The sequence below is a fragment of the Glossina fuscipes genome, unplaced genomic scaffold (genome assembly GCF_014805625.2).
Source record: "Glossina fuscipes isolate IAEA_lab_2018 unplaced genomic scaffold, Yale_Gfus_2 133, whole genome shotgun sequence".
In the NCBI taxonomy this organism is placed as follows: Eukaryota; Metazoa; Arthropoda; class Insecta; order Diptera; family Glossinidae; genus Glossina; species Glossina fuscipes.
This window is the reverse complement of record NW_023998476.1, coordinates 1,449,173-1,462,521: the sequence shown is the minus strand read 5'-3', so window position 1 is coordinate 1,462,521 and position 13,349 is coordinate 1,449,173. Positions and strand designations below refer to the sequence as shown.

The following is a 13,349-nucleotide window of genomic DNA, read 5'->3' as shown; positions in this document are numbered from 1 at the left end:
TATTTCGGAAACTGAAAAATAATAAAATTTTTATGAAATAAATTAAGTTTGCTAAACTTGGATCACGCCGTACGATGCTTCGGGTAGCTCCCAATATACGGGTTTTCATGAAAAATACGTCTTTGTTCTGTCTTTTTACTTGTTTACTCTATCTTACGTTCTGTGGAGTCAGCTAAATTCACATAAATTATAAACCTACTGTAAGAGCTCGTCGGTGAAGCCCGTATTTAAAAAGGCCACGTTACTGGAAGTTCATATGTATCCCTTTCGTATGTAAATTAATGAAATTACTTATGTGAATAGTTTTGGAAGACGAATCGCTTCTACATCATTTATCTAATAATAACAGAAACAGAAACTTTATATATTTTTCGCTTTTTTATTTATATTCTTTTTTTTTCTAAGGTACTAACAGTCAATTTGTTAAATTTAAAATTAATATATATATAATATAGAATATAAGCATATTGACACCATCTCCCGTAGAAAAAATTTTTTGCTGGTGCAGTTTAATAAAAATTCCATACATATTATTATCCCCTTTTAATGCTTCATTTAACGCGGTCGTAGTCCTTTATAAAAAAAAATGCGAACAAAATATTTTTTTTCAATCCCACCTTTCTACAAAAGAGAAAAGAAATGCAAACAGTTAACTGAAGAAACACTTGGTGCATATTAACTTTTCAATTTTTATAAGTCCTTTTCATCCGAGCGTATGATGTAAGAGCTTGACGAGAAAGAAATTACAGGATATTTTGGTTTATTCTCTTTCCACATTTCAAGACCACCACATATGTATATAAAAGACATAACACGTCAACATAGTTTGTTAGTCCACTACTGGGATAACGTTATAACGTTGAAATTTAATAATTTTACGATGATATAGAGAAAATGCATTCAATTACATTTACGTTTATTTATATATTATTGTACTCTCTACATACGTGGCGCTGCTTAAAAGCAATTTTGTATAACCGCCAGCGATTATTTTTTGCCTTAGAGCCTAATTTGCCCTTATTTAACTCCTTGTGCTAAAAAACGTTTTCCATCAATTGCTTGTTCCTACGAATAGTATTTTATTGAAGCATACGGACGCATTGATAAAATTTTATAAGTTTTTTGCTTTCTTTAGCTCACTCAATGCTTTTACTCTTACGTTCAGTTCTTTTTATCGCGCTTTTTAGTGTATTTATTATCGACATTGCTTTCATATGATAGTTGTTCGCCTGATGAAAGAAAACTTTTAATAAAACGTAACATTTTATTAGATTTTCGTGACGTAGAGCTAATAAATTCTTAAATATGTCCGTACATACAATCAAATTCAGCTCCATTATATTTCATCTATTCTTGTTAGCACTTGTAAGTAATCAGTTGGTTTAATAACATAGTTCAAGCAAAAAGTCCGTAGCATTTTAGTCGCGTAACATTTCGGATACTATCCCTATCAAGATAAAAGTCTGGCAGCACAAGGTGTTGTCACGTGCCATTTGAAGTTTCTACTGGAAAGTTTGACGCTTAGTTTCACTTAACCTCTGTCTCAACATTTTGTTTGCGGTGGCTTGAAAATAATGCTAACAATGACTTATGACTTATTATGGCTTTCGATATGAGTCCACGGATCAACTTGCTTCAATTTTTAACAATGAAGTCACATGCTTTATTATTATGAATCGCTTGTATAACAAGTTTAAGGCCGTCCAAAAGCGGTTATTGCGTCAGAAAACATTAATGCGTTGGAAAAACTCATAATACAAGATATGACATAAAATGCCTCACACTCTGGTCCACCAATCATTTCCGAATGCTAGGAAATTCTTCCAAGAATTGAGGAAAATGCTTCACATATACAAAGTCACCACCGGTTGATAAAAGAAAAATATTACGTAAATGCTCTAAACGACTTGCGTAAGGCTGACTACAAAGGGAAAGTTTATCCTTGCTTATCACGTCAATTAATGGACAGAGTTTACATTTGCGAAGCGCTTCAGAAGCGTAATAAAATTACACCACTATGAAGAGATTGAGAACCGCCAATGAACGTCGTTTGCCATAACAACAATGTCAGAACAAATGCAAATCTTATAGCTCGACAGAAAATGAAACTGAAAAAATTGAGAAATTTTAATTTACTGTACAGCACGGACCTTTTTACGCCCGACTAGCATTTATTATGCCATCTGCAAATTATCGTGACGGCGTGAAGCCGTTTTTAAAAGGAATCTACGAAAACTGATTGCCTTAGCTTTTCAAAACACAGATATTAACAAGATAATCCAACTTATATAAGTTAGTTTCAATAAAATCTCTTTTAAATTTGAACAAAAGCGTTTTTAAATTTTGCTAAACAAATGCCATGAACTTCTTCCTTGACGCGATATATACAAGTTAAATAAGTTTTTATTTTTTTTTGGATTTATTGGGTTTTATACTTTTTGATTAATTAATTAACACACAAACATTCTTTATTTTATTTAACACATTTTATTTTTTAGGAACTTTGGTGTTGCAGCTGATGTTCGGTAAAAGACTATCTTTTCTTAACAGACTATTTTGGAGGAAATCTCGGGTTATCCAATTATCGACAACCAGCACTTATGCTTATAGTAGGGTGAGAAATGTTTGTAGTAGGGTGCAATAGGATATCGGTAAGAAGTGTTTACAGTGAGTTTATATGACACTCATTGTTTATGAAACTTTATATTTGTTTACTTTACTTATAAGGGTGATTCGTGAATTTATGCTTTTTATTAGGGTGGTCCTTAACTCACATTCGCTTAGCACTTTTACTTCAATGGTTAACATTGGAATGATTTTGTGAATGAACGCACAGATTATATATTTAAATTTGGCATATAACGAGTCACAGTTTTTACAAGGTTCAAATATAGAAAGCCCGCTTGGTATACGTTATTTAGGATGCAATCATCTAGGAAATTTTAGCATACTTGAGTCCCAACACAGCCCACTTATCATAGAAGTGTAACGCTGTTAGTATTCTACTACATGTTTGTCTCCTCGAAAACTTTCTTGAGGTGATTTTAAATACGCTCTAATTGAAATAGTTTTTGTTAAGTATTTATTGATCTATTCAAATATTTTTTTTTGCCTGTGGTGTCCCACTGCAACGTGGGGTAAATACCCCCTAAAAAATTGAAAAATTTTTAAACTTTGTTGAGGATTGTTCCAGCCTTCAGCTATTGAGAATGTAATAGGTGCTTGCGTTAATTTTGGTCATTTTTTCACTTGAAAGAGGCAATCATTCAGAAAAATTGGTACAACATATATTAATCAAAATATTTTCCAACACGTTCTGGAACATTTTTTTGGCAACATGGCGAAGTCTTTCCTAAAGAACTTATATTGGTTTGGCAGCGATCCAATCATCGAGCTATTTGGGCACTTCTTCAATTTTGCGAAGCTGCATGCCAGCCATTCCATGGTGCATCGGTCTGTACAAGTGGTATTCAGAAGGCCCCGTGTCTGATGAGTACCCTGGGTGCCGCAGAACTTCATATTCGAGCTGCATCAGCGCATCCTTGCAACTTTTGCAACAAGGGCCCAAAAATTTTACATTTTCAGGTAATCCGTAACATCACTTTTAAAACTTTGATACCAAAAGCGGCAATTGGGATATGATGAGGCAGCATCACTGAAAGCTTCTGAACATGTTTGACGGGCGTCTGCAGCAGATTTTGTGAACAAAAGTAATGAAAAACGAAAATACAATTTTGAGCGCTCAGTGCGATTCGGCTCGGCATACACTCAATGAATCAATACTATTAAATATATGACTATTATTTTATGTAGAGAAAGGTCAAATTCATCGAACTGGTACACTGGTAATTTCCATTACCCTATCCTTTTTACCTGTAGAAGCCGTTGACTAACGCAAGCACCTAATATATTTCTCAACATCGTTTTCATTTTCGTAACTAATTTCTAAACGAGTTTAAAAAAAACGCCATCATTTCAAGCTTTCATGCAGTGTATATTCCGACAATAGAAACGATGGAGAGACAAACGCATGTTAGTACAAACGGACTGACGAAGGGATAGACAGTCACCTTGAATAGACAGACTAACGAATAAATAAACGCATATATTCCCAACGGAGGGAAAAACTGACTGATGAAAAAATGTAGGATAAAGGCTGTAAAAAGTTGAACTATCTGAGTGAAGTAAATGCAGGTGCACAGATACATAGGACAGGTAGATAAGCCGGGAAATAAAGGCTATGAACGATTAAAAAAGTGAAAACATATAATGGCGAGCAAAGACAGACCAAAATGTGACAGACAGTTAAGTGGATGAACAGACAAGCAGTCGTGTGTACGGGGAAAATATGTGCTGGCACTTTTATGAAAGTGCGAGCAATCGTACTAACAAACGGATAGATGGACGTATGGATGGACACAACAACAAGCACGCAATCGTAGTTATTTTGCATCAAAATCCTGTAGTGAATAGCCAATGAACTTGCTGACGAACAGTTCTATGTGTTGCAAATGCAGTGAAAACATTATGACATCCACCAGATTTTACGTTATGACGAGTTTGAAAATATATTCACTTAATTTTGAAATTTCGAAATTCAATACCTTTCAATGTAATGCACTTACACGCTAATAAATGCAAAGAAATGAATAAGCGTGTGATTGCGGTATTGCATTTATTATAATACCAAGATTTGTGTTATTAAGTGCATGCAATAATTTCGGTCATAAATTTGCCAAAGGTCAGGCATTTCATTTAAAAAGTAATTTATGACAAACGGAAACCGGAAACGCCTAAAATTGTAGTAAAAGTTTGCACATCCATTAAGCCAATCATACGCTCGCCTCCTATCCACTCACACGCATGTAAGGTCCTCCAGTCAAGTATGCATATGTGTGCATGTGTACAGATATGGATTTTAAAAGGATATTAAAACACTTTCAGTAGCAGCGAAGTACCATTCAATCAATTTGTGTATTTAAGTGGCTAGAATCAAAAATTTATCCGCTTACACACATATACGTGCTATGAACAGCTATGCATACACTATACATATATGTACACTTGCCTTACCGATATTACATTTACTCACCGATATAGGCACGTAAATGCGCTTAAACTTTGTCCTCTCTTTTCTTTCAAAAGGCATTTTGTGTGACATTTCCGTTCTACTGTTGCATGTTAACCAATTGTAGTTTAAGTGTTTATAGTAATAACAAAAGCAATAGCTTAGCAACTAAACTATTCATTATACCATTAACGTTTTCATTATCAAATTTATAAAACTATTCAAAGAATATAAGAATGAATTATAGGAAAATAAACAGGTGCCGACTTTAACGTATATTTATAGGTATATATAACGTGTGAATGAACGCATTCACCTTAAATGTAAAGTTATTTCAATTCGCACAGGCACCCCGTAAATTTCATGATTTTAATCGTTAGGTTTTCGTGTTAAATGCAAATAAGTAAGAAAAACTTACTTATGCTACCTTCTTGCTCTACAACGAAAGTTAATTTTTTGCCAACTCAAGCAAATATGTGATAAACGTAATTTTTTCCTTTCTAATATAAACTTGTTCGTAAGTTGTTTGAGACAGTTTTCATATTATGTTTATGAGTTTTGACGCTTTTTTACATTAACATACGAGACGAACATAGCGTATAACGTTTTATTAAATGAAATAATTGCATACCAAATAATATTTAACTCTAAATCGATAACTACTTAAGATCTTAGACAACAGACAGCATTATTAACAAAAGTTTTGGAACAGACGCGCACTACGCAAGATCAAGGTCTAACGCGCTGTACTTTGAACCCGCGGTCAACGACTTGGTAATCACGGCATTGATAATCTCGGCTATGTGGGAGCCAAAAAAAAATCACAAAGGCAATAACACTATTTCTATTATAGCAGTTTATAACTACGTCATTACCCATCAAGTTTCGTAAAGCGAACCATTTTATAATGTTTGTAACATTTTACTTACCTAGGCGTGGCATAATAAAAAGTCTCATGATTGAAGGTCTATTATCGACTGACATCCAATGGTAAAAATCTACGCAATAATCGCAAAATATTTTGGACATTATTTGTCAGAAATGTGCGATATACAGCAGTTTTCACATTCCCCATATAAGGTATTATGAGTTCTTCCCTATCGTTATATGTAAAAAAAATACAATATAAAAGCCGTCGCCTCGAGAACATTAAGAAAACAAGTAAGAAAAGTATAGTGAGGCAAAGCCGACAAAGCCTGAAAAATATAAGAGAAACAATCGCCAATAAAATTATAATAATTTCTTAACGCTACACGATTTAATAATTATCAGGTTGGTACTGGAAACAAATTTCAAATAACTTTCCGTAAGCCTATTAACGGGAAACCCTGGCTAAACCGTTTGTCCTCCAATCAAGCGTCACAGCTTCCAGTCCCCCTAATCCTCACCATTCCCTGTTAGAGTGACTCCGCTCTCCTTAAAAGTTGAGGGAACGGCTATTAAAAAATAAAAAGTGGAAATGCTATCGCCATTTTCACTAGAGCTATCCGTCATGATCGGCGTTGCCCATTTATTAGTAGACACAGAAAACAGCTGACGTGGTTTCGAATGCCGCAACCCCTTCGGTTTTCGGTTGATTAATCAAAAAAATATAATAAGGAATATACGCACAAACTAATCCAAGATAATATGTATACATGTATTCATATGCTTAAACTAATGCAGTATGAAGTTGAATAATGAGAGAAAATGCAATAAAAGGTTGAATAACGATAAAAGAATTTAAATAGTAATAAAAGAATCTAAATAATAATAATACTAAAAAAATACTATGCATATATATAAAATTGGTGAAGACCAAAGTTTGTAACCAAAACGGTCCTGGGCCTTTGGTCCTCACTATACATAGAAACAAAAAAAAAGCTATAGGATTGCAGCCAGCAGCACGTTAAGTACTCAACCCACTTGCTAATTGCATTGTACGTCTGTTTCATCTAACAAATATATCTGTTTTTGCGATTAAGATGTAAGGACACTTGAACTTATATATAGGAATTTATAAAGTCTCAGCTATCATTAAAGGTTATTGTGTGGGTAGGGGCGAATAAAAACAATTACAAGTTAAGTATTTATGGCAAGGTATGAAGAAAGATTAGCTAGAGAGCCCTGTACCTAAAAGAACCTCAAGTAACGCAATGTTTTAGTACGATAAAATATCGATAACGATGACTCGAAGATTTTTCTACTCAACGTTTGCGTTAAGTATTTTGACAGCAGTGTGCGTAAATGGCAATTAATTAGATCGCGTATCATAAGCATCAGATGGATATTCATGTTTTTTTCTTGCAAGGTGTCCTTGCATTTATTAATTTTATTTATTTATTTAATTTTCAAAATACACTACAACTTGTGATAAAAACAAAAATTAATGCTCAACAATAATAAATGTGATTTAAATATGAATAAATAAAAGAGAAAACAAATCAGAGCACTTTTACTGAATAAACAAAAGCTTCTTTGAGTTTCTTTTTTTTTAATAAATTCAACAAACATTATGAATGATAAGGCGGCAATAAATTCTTTATAATCATTGAGTTTGGTTCGCTTTCGTTACATTGAAATGCTGGGATAATTAAACTTAGAATACTTGCACGCGATGATTTTCACGATCGCACACAAATACATTGCCATTAGACATGATAGCCACACCTTCGAGTCCTTTGAATTCCGAATCACCGGAACCCCAGGAGCCAAAGGTTTTAAGAAAACTACCATCGGGATTGAAAATCTGTATGCGATTATTCCCAGAATCTGCGACAAATATATAACCTTGATCATCCACAGCAACACCTCTGCAAATATGAAAACAGAAATTAGCATTCTTTTTAACCAAGTTGTATAACAGAAAAATATTGCACTTGTTCTTTGCATTTAGTAAATTTATGACATTGTGTAATATAGACAATCAATATAATACCTGGGAAATTTAAATTGACCATCATCAGAACCTTCGACACCGAATGTGGAAACCACTTTGCCATTGACATCGAATATCTAAAAAATTAATTAAATAATCTTTTAAAGTCACTTCGAAATAATAAGAGAGCATATAAGCGTATACTCGCATAAGCGCTACAAGTGTCCGTTTCATGTTACATGAAAGTAACAAACGAGCGCAGAAGTAAATAGAATAAAATATCCGCAAAATTACTATGCTCAAAGTAACTCGTGTAGTGAAAATATCACTAAATTTGCTTGGTTGGGTCGAGAGAGTCCGAGAGATTGTCCCATTTAAATTTTCAAGAGTTAGCTCCAAGCACAGAGGTTTTCGGTCAAGTTTAAATATTATTATTATTATCATTTTAATTTTAGACTAATGAATTGAATTCTTAGACTAAAAAAAAAAGACATTGAGCACTAGCAACACAGGCTATCGGCTCTAATTTAAATAAATGGATATTAGATAATAAGCTTAGTAGTATTAATAAAGTAAAATATTGAATTGATATTCTGTTCTGAAGCTGATTGTAGAATGTTCAAAGGGTTAATCGTTCCAAATGCAATACTTCTAGCCAAGGAAAAGTTGAGGCAGTCGCAGAGAATGTGCTTTATAGTAAGAGTTTGTCCACAACAGCAGATTGGGGGAGAAGACTTCTTCAGGATCCATTGGTGAGTTGCAATTGTATGACCAAGGCGAATTCTCGAAAGTGTTTGGATCTTGGTTTTCTCAACATTTGTTGGATATAGAGGTGGAGTTAATTGAGGGTTAATGCAAGAGTAGTATTGATGATGGTATTGTAAATTTCCTTCTGCAATTTTCTCTTTAACTTTTCTTCCAATGTATGTTTGAAGATCCAACTTTTCCATGACGTCATCCATAATTAGAGGAGCAGAAGCAGCACACTTTGCCGCTCGATCAGCCTGCTCATTTCCCAGTAAACCGATGTGACTTGGTACCCATAACATTTTAATTTTTCCGTCGGGTCTAGTAATTATATTCGTTAATTTGTTGATGGTGCTCCATCTCGAAGTCGAAGGGTTCCGGGTAGCTTGTAATACAGACAAACTGTCGGTAACAATGAGGGTATGGGCAAGGTTGGCAGCGTGAAGGATAGCTCTGGCTTCGGTTATGAAAGTTGAAGTGCTTTCGTGAAATATGTGGTTGAGAAGAACGCGCCCTGTAGCATCTACCACCGCACAAGCAGGAGGCAGACCAGGAGATTTTCAGCCGTATGTGTACAAAAGATTCCAACCAGTATTGTCCAATACTTGGGTTTTCTCAGCTATTAGATTCCTGAAGACGTAATTTGGAGTATCTTCTTTCTTGTGCATAGACAGTGAGATGTCAAAAGAGCAGTCTTTCAAAATCCAGGGTGGTTTAACACCAAAAGATTTGAAAATTTTTAAGGGAATGTTCAGTTCCTTTGCGATGCACAAACAATGGTCAATTGCAGATGGTGACTTTGGAATTTTCTTCGCAATAATAATCTTTCTTACGTCATCACCGAGAATGGATTTGTTTGAATTAAGAAGCTTAGGGACTATTTTAGCTTTTAACTCATACAGTCTATTTTCTAGGAGGGAAGTTGGGAGACCAGTTTCAATTATAATATTATTTATGGGCGTCGTCCGAAAAGCATAACAACTTGCTCTAACGGCTTGGTGATAGACCGGTTTAAGGATGTTGATATTAGATTTGCAGCTATTCCCATAAATTATCAAAGCATATTCAATCTTGCTTAACACAAGCATTTTGGTAAGATAAGCGATAGTGTTAATATGCGCATGGCTTCTCCAAGCAACGTACTGTATGAAATTTACACTTGTTAAAAGGGAGTTTTTTAACCGAAGGCAGTGTGCTTTGCAACGATAATTGTTTGAAAACGTGAGCCCGAGAACATGGAGCGTCTGCACATTTAGTACTGGTAAGCCGTTAATATGCATCAGTAGGTTTCCTGCATCGCACATTCGCGATCTGGAAAAGCGTGACAGAGAGAGGAGATCCTTGCGGAATGCCATTCTTTAGCGGAAAGGAATCAGAAAGATGATTGTCGATTCTAACTTTGAACCGCCGATGCGACATGAATGATTTGATGTAGTTGAAGAATTTGGGTCCAACATTTCATGATTTCAAGAGTCTTAAGATAACATGACGACCAACTCTGTCAAATGCTTTTTCGAAATCAATTGAGAGAATTGTTACGTGATTTCGTTCGGAAATTGCTTTGCTTGTGAAATAATCAATATGTAACAGAGCGTCGATGCATCCTCTACCCCGCTTGAAACCAACTTGTTGCTTTGTTATCAGGTTCTTGGATTCAAGAAACCAAGATAATCTAAATGCCATAATCTTCTCTAAAACCTTAGAGAGGCAAGATAAACGAGAAATTGAGCGATAATCTGATGCGATGGAGACATTTTTTGACTTTGGAATTGGAACAACTGTTGCCAGTTTCCACATGTAGGGTATATGGCCAGTCAAAAAAACCGTATTATATAGGTCCAGTAATTTCTTTTCACTTGAATTAGACATAGCACTGATCATTTGGTATGAGATGCGGTCTAGACCAGGTGTCTTCCCCTTCAAATTGGAGAGACATCTTCCAAGTTCTGAATTAGATACGCAATTTTCCATGGCACATCTATCGATATTATTTGAAAGAGATATTGGAGTCCTTCTATTTTCGATGAAAGCACTGGAGAAGTTGCTGTCAGAGGAGTATTCGCACCACACTTTTCCAAAGTAATTAGAAATCTCATCTGCGTCAGTTAAAGTTCCATTGGGAGTGCAGATGGCAGAAATTTCGTTCAGGTTTTAAGTCTGTTGATTTTGTTCCAGACAACTTTCATTGATGTATTTCTGTGAATTCGTCTCGAGAAAAGTTCGAAACTAAGTGCCTTTGATTTCCGTAATTCCTTCCTGAATAGAGCATTGGCCTTTTTGTATAATAACAAGTGATTTTGATCAGGACATCTCTTAAAGCGGTGCCATAGATCCATTTTATTTTTCCTCAAAAACGAAAGCGTGTTGTTCCACCAAGGAACCCTAGCTCGTTTAAAAGAGGTGTTGGATTGAGGAATAGAAAGATGAGCAGCCGTGCGAATCGATTTAGACATAATAGCAGCATCATGGTTGCAGTTTCCGTTAAATGGCTTTGAGTTCAAAAATGACTCCACCTGTTTGGAGTAATTGATCCAATCCGGTTTATCTAGGAGGAATTTGGCCTGTTTTGCTGGAGTAGCAGAGGACGTTGAAAGTTTAATTTCGATTATGATTGGAAAGTGATCACTATTATGTAGATCATCAGAAATAGCCCAGGAAACCAAAGAAAGAAGTGAGGGAGAGCAACATGTTATGTGAAAAAGTATGATGAGTTGAAAAGACCGTTGGTTTTCCATCATTTAAAACGCAAAGGTTGCTTTGAAAAAAGGCTTTTTCTAAAACAGTACCGCGAGTGTTGTTCACTGTTGAGCCCCAGATGGTATTCCAGCTGTTGAAATCGCCGCATATAATTAATGGGGGGGAAAGTACGGAGAATAAACTGTAGAGTTCTTGCTGAGAAAACGATTGCGAAGATGGAATATAGAGCGAAAGCACTGTAAATTTTATATTTAACATTATTTGTATCGCTACGGCCTGTATACTTGAGCTTAAATTTATGCGTTTGTGAGGTATACTTGATTTTATAAAAACACCTACTCCTTGTTTAGAATATGAATTTTGATCAGCATTCGTGAAGTATCCAGTAAATGATTTGGATGGAATAGGATTAAAAGAGCTTCTACAATGGGTTTCTTGAAGCGATAAAAAGGTTGGATTAAAATCACTTATGAGTGTACGGAGTTCATCAAAATTATTAATAAGTCCTTTAATGTTCCATTGTAGAATTTTAAAAACTTTATTTAATTGTAATGACATGTAAGCAGAGTGGAGGGGGGGTTAAGTTGACATGTCAGCGTCTCCGTCGAGAAGGTCACTATAGGAATTTTTCGTGAATGATTTATTCTTACCAGCAGAATAATCTGTATTTAGGTGATTTGGTACATTTGAAGCGCAACGGGTTGACGCACGTGAATAATTTGAAATTGAAGGTTGAAGAATGGATTCATTAACACTTGTGATTTGTTGAGTAAAGTTGAGAGCTGGAGATTCTGGAGAATTTGGTATATTAGATTTTAGCATATGTGTTGTTGTTTGGATTTTTTCAACATTTGCAATTGCTTTGGTTTTTTCAATATTATCTTTGGCAAGTGATGTAACTGGTCTCGCAATATAATTTTTGGTTAATGGTGGAACAGGTTTTTCATTGGAAGCAGTTGCAGTTAAAGTCTTACTAGGCTCGATTTGCGAGGCAACAGCAGCATAGGTATTACTTTTGCCAATTCCATGGGCTGCAGATGGATATCTTTCCCGGTATGTGCGTCGCGCTTCGCCCATGCTACAGTAATTTTCTGTTTTAGTTTTAATATTTCACGCATCTGTACAAAACGTGGGCATTGTTTGTCTAACGCTGATTGTTGATCATTGCAATTTATGCAGAGACTACGGGTACAGCTTTCAGTATGTGGAGGATGACCACAGTTAGCACAAGATGCAGCATTAGTGCATCTTTTTGCCGTATGACCCAGGCGTTGGCAATTTTTACACTTCATAGGATTTGTGATGTATAGTTCTACTTTACATTTATACCACGCCACATCAACTGTTCGCGGTAATCGATAGCGATCAAAAGTTAAAATAATCCTTCCTGTAGGAGAGCGTGTTTTTCCGTCATCATTCAGTTTGGTTAATTTATATACTTCAGTCACTCCTTGAATGCCCATTTCGCGAACAATTTCATCTTCCGGCACATGCTTTCAGCAAGGGGCATAAATTACGCCTCGAACCGAGTTAAGTTTCTCATATAGTTTAGCTGAAATAGCACATAGATTAGCTAAAGATTTGGCCTTTGTGAGTTTTTCGGTTGCGCGCGGGTTCCCAGCGAGGACCAGTAAATTCCCATCGCGTAGAAATGAGATGGAGTCGATGTATGTTGTAATGCTATCTAGAGCTTTTTTTATAACAAAAGGGCTAATTTGGAAAATTGTTATTCGAGCATCGGTTGAAGAAATAACAATATATTTTTTATCAATAGGGGTTATACCGCTGATCGGCAACACCGGAAAAACTGAATTTTTACTTTTTTTTCTTTGGGGGGATGTACCACTTAATAGATAAAATCTATTCGAGTTTTTGTCTGGCGGCCCCGGGGCCATTATGCCTTATTGTTGTCTATTGCTTATTATTTGTGAAATAACCACTCACTTGAAAAGGTTTGGGAAGTGTGGAAGAAGGTTGGGA

The 13,349-nt window shown here is 35.4% G+C and overlaps 1 protein-coding gene across 13 annotated transcripts in view; it reads right to left on the bottom strand.

Moving 5' to 3' along the window:
• Positions 1 to 7,477: 7,477 nt before the first annotated feature.
• The window catches only part of LOC119640955 (RING finger protein nhl-1), an 88,530-nt gene continuing 82,658 nt past the window's right edge, over positions 7,478 to 13,349 (bottom strand). For 10 of the 13 annotated variants that reach the window (XM_038039336.1, XM_038039338.1, XM_038039340.1 and 7 more), the window contains 2 exons: positions 7,986 to 8,062; positions 7,647 to 7,860 (listed from right to left, as the gene is read on the bottom strand). In XM_038039336.1, the coding sequence (XP_037895264.1) occupies positions 7,647 to 7,860; positions 7,986 to 8,062 (291 nt within the window). Of the gene's footprint in view, positions 7,861 to 7,985; positions 8,063 to 13,349 lie in introns of all 13 variants that reach the window. The other 3 variants (XM_038039342.1, XM_038039344.1, XM_038039346.1) reach the window with 2 other exon arrangements.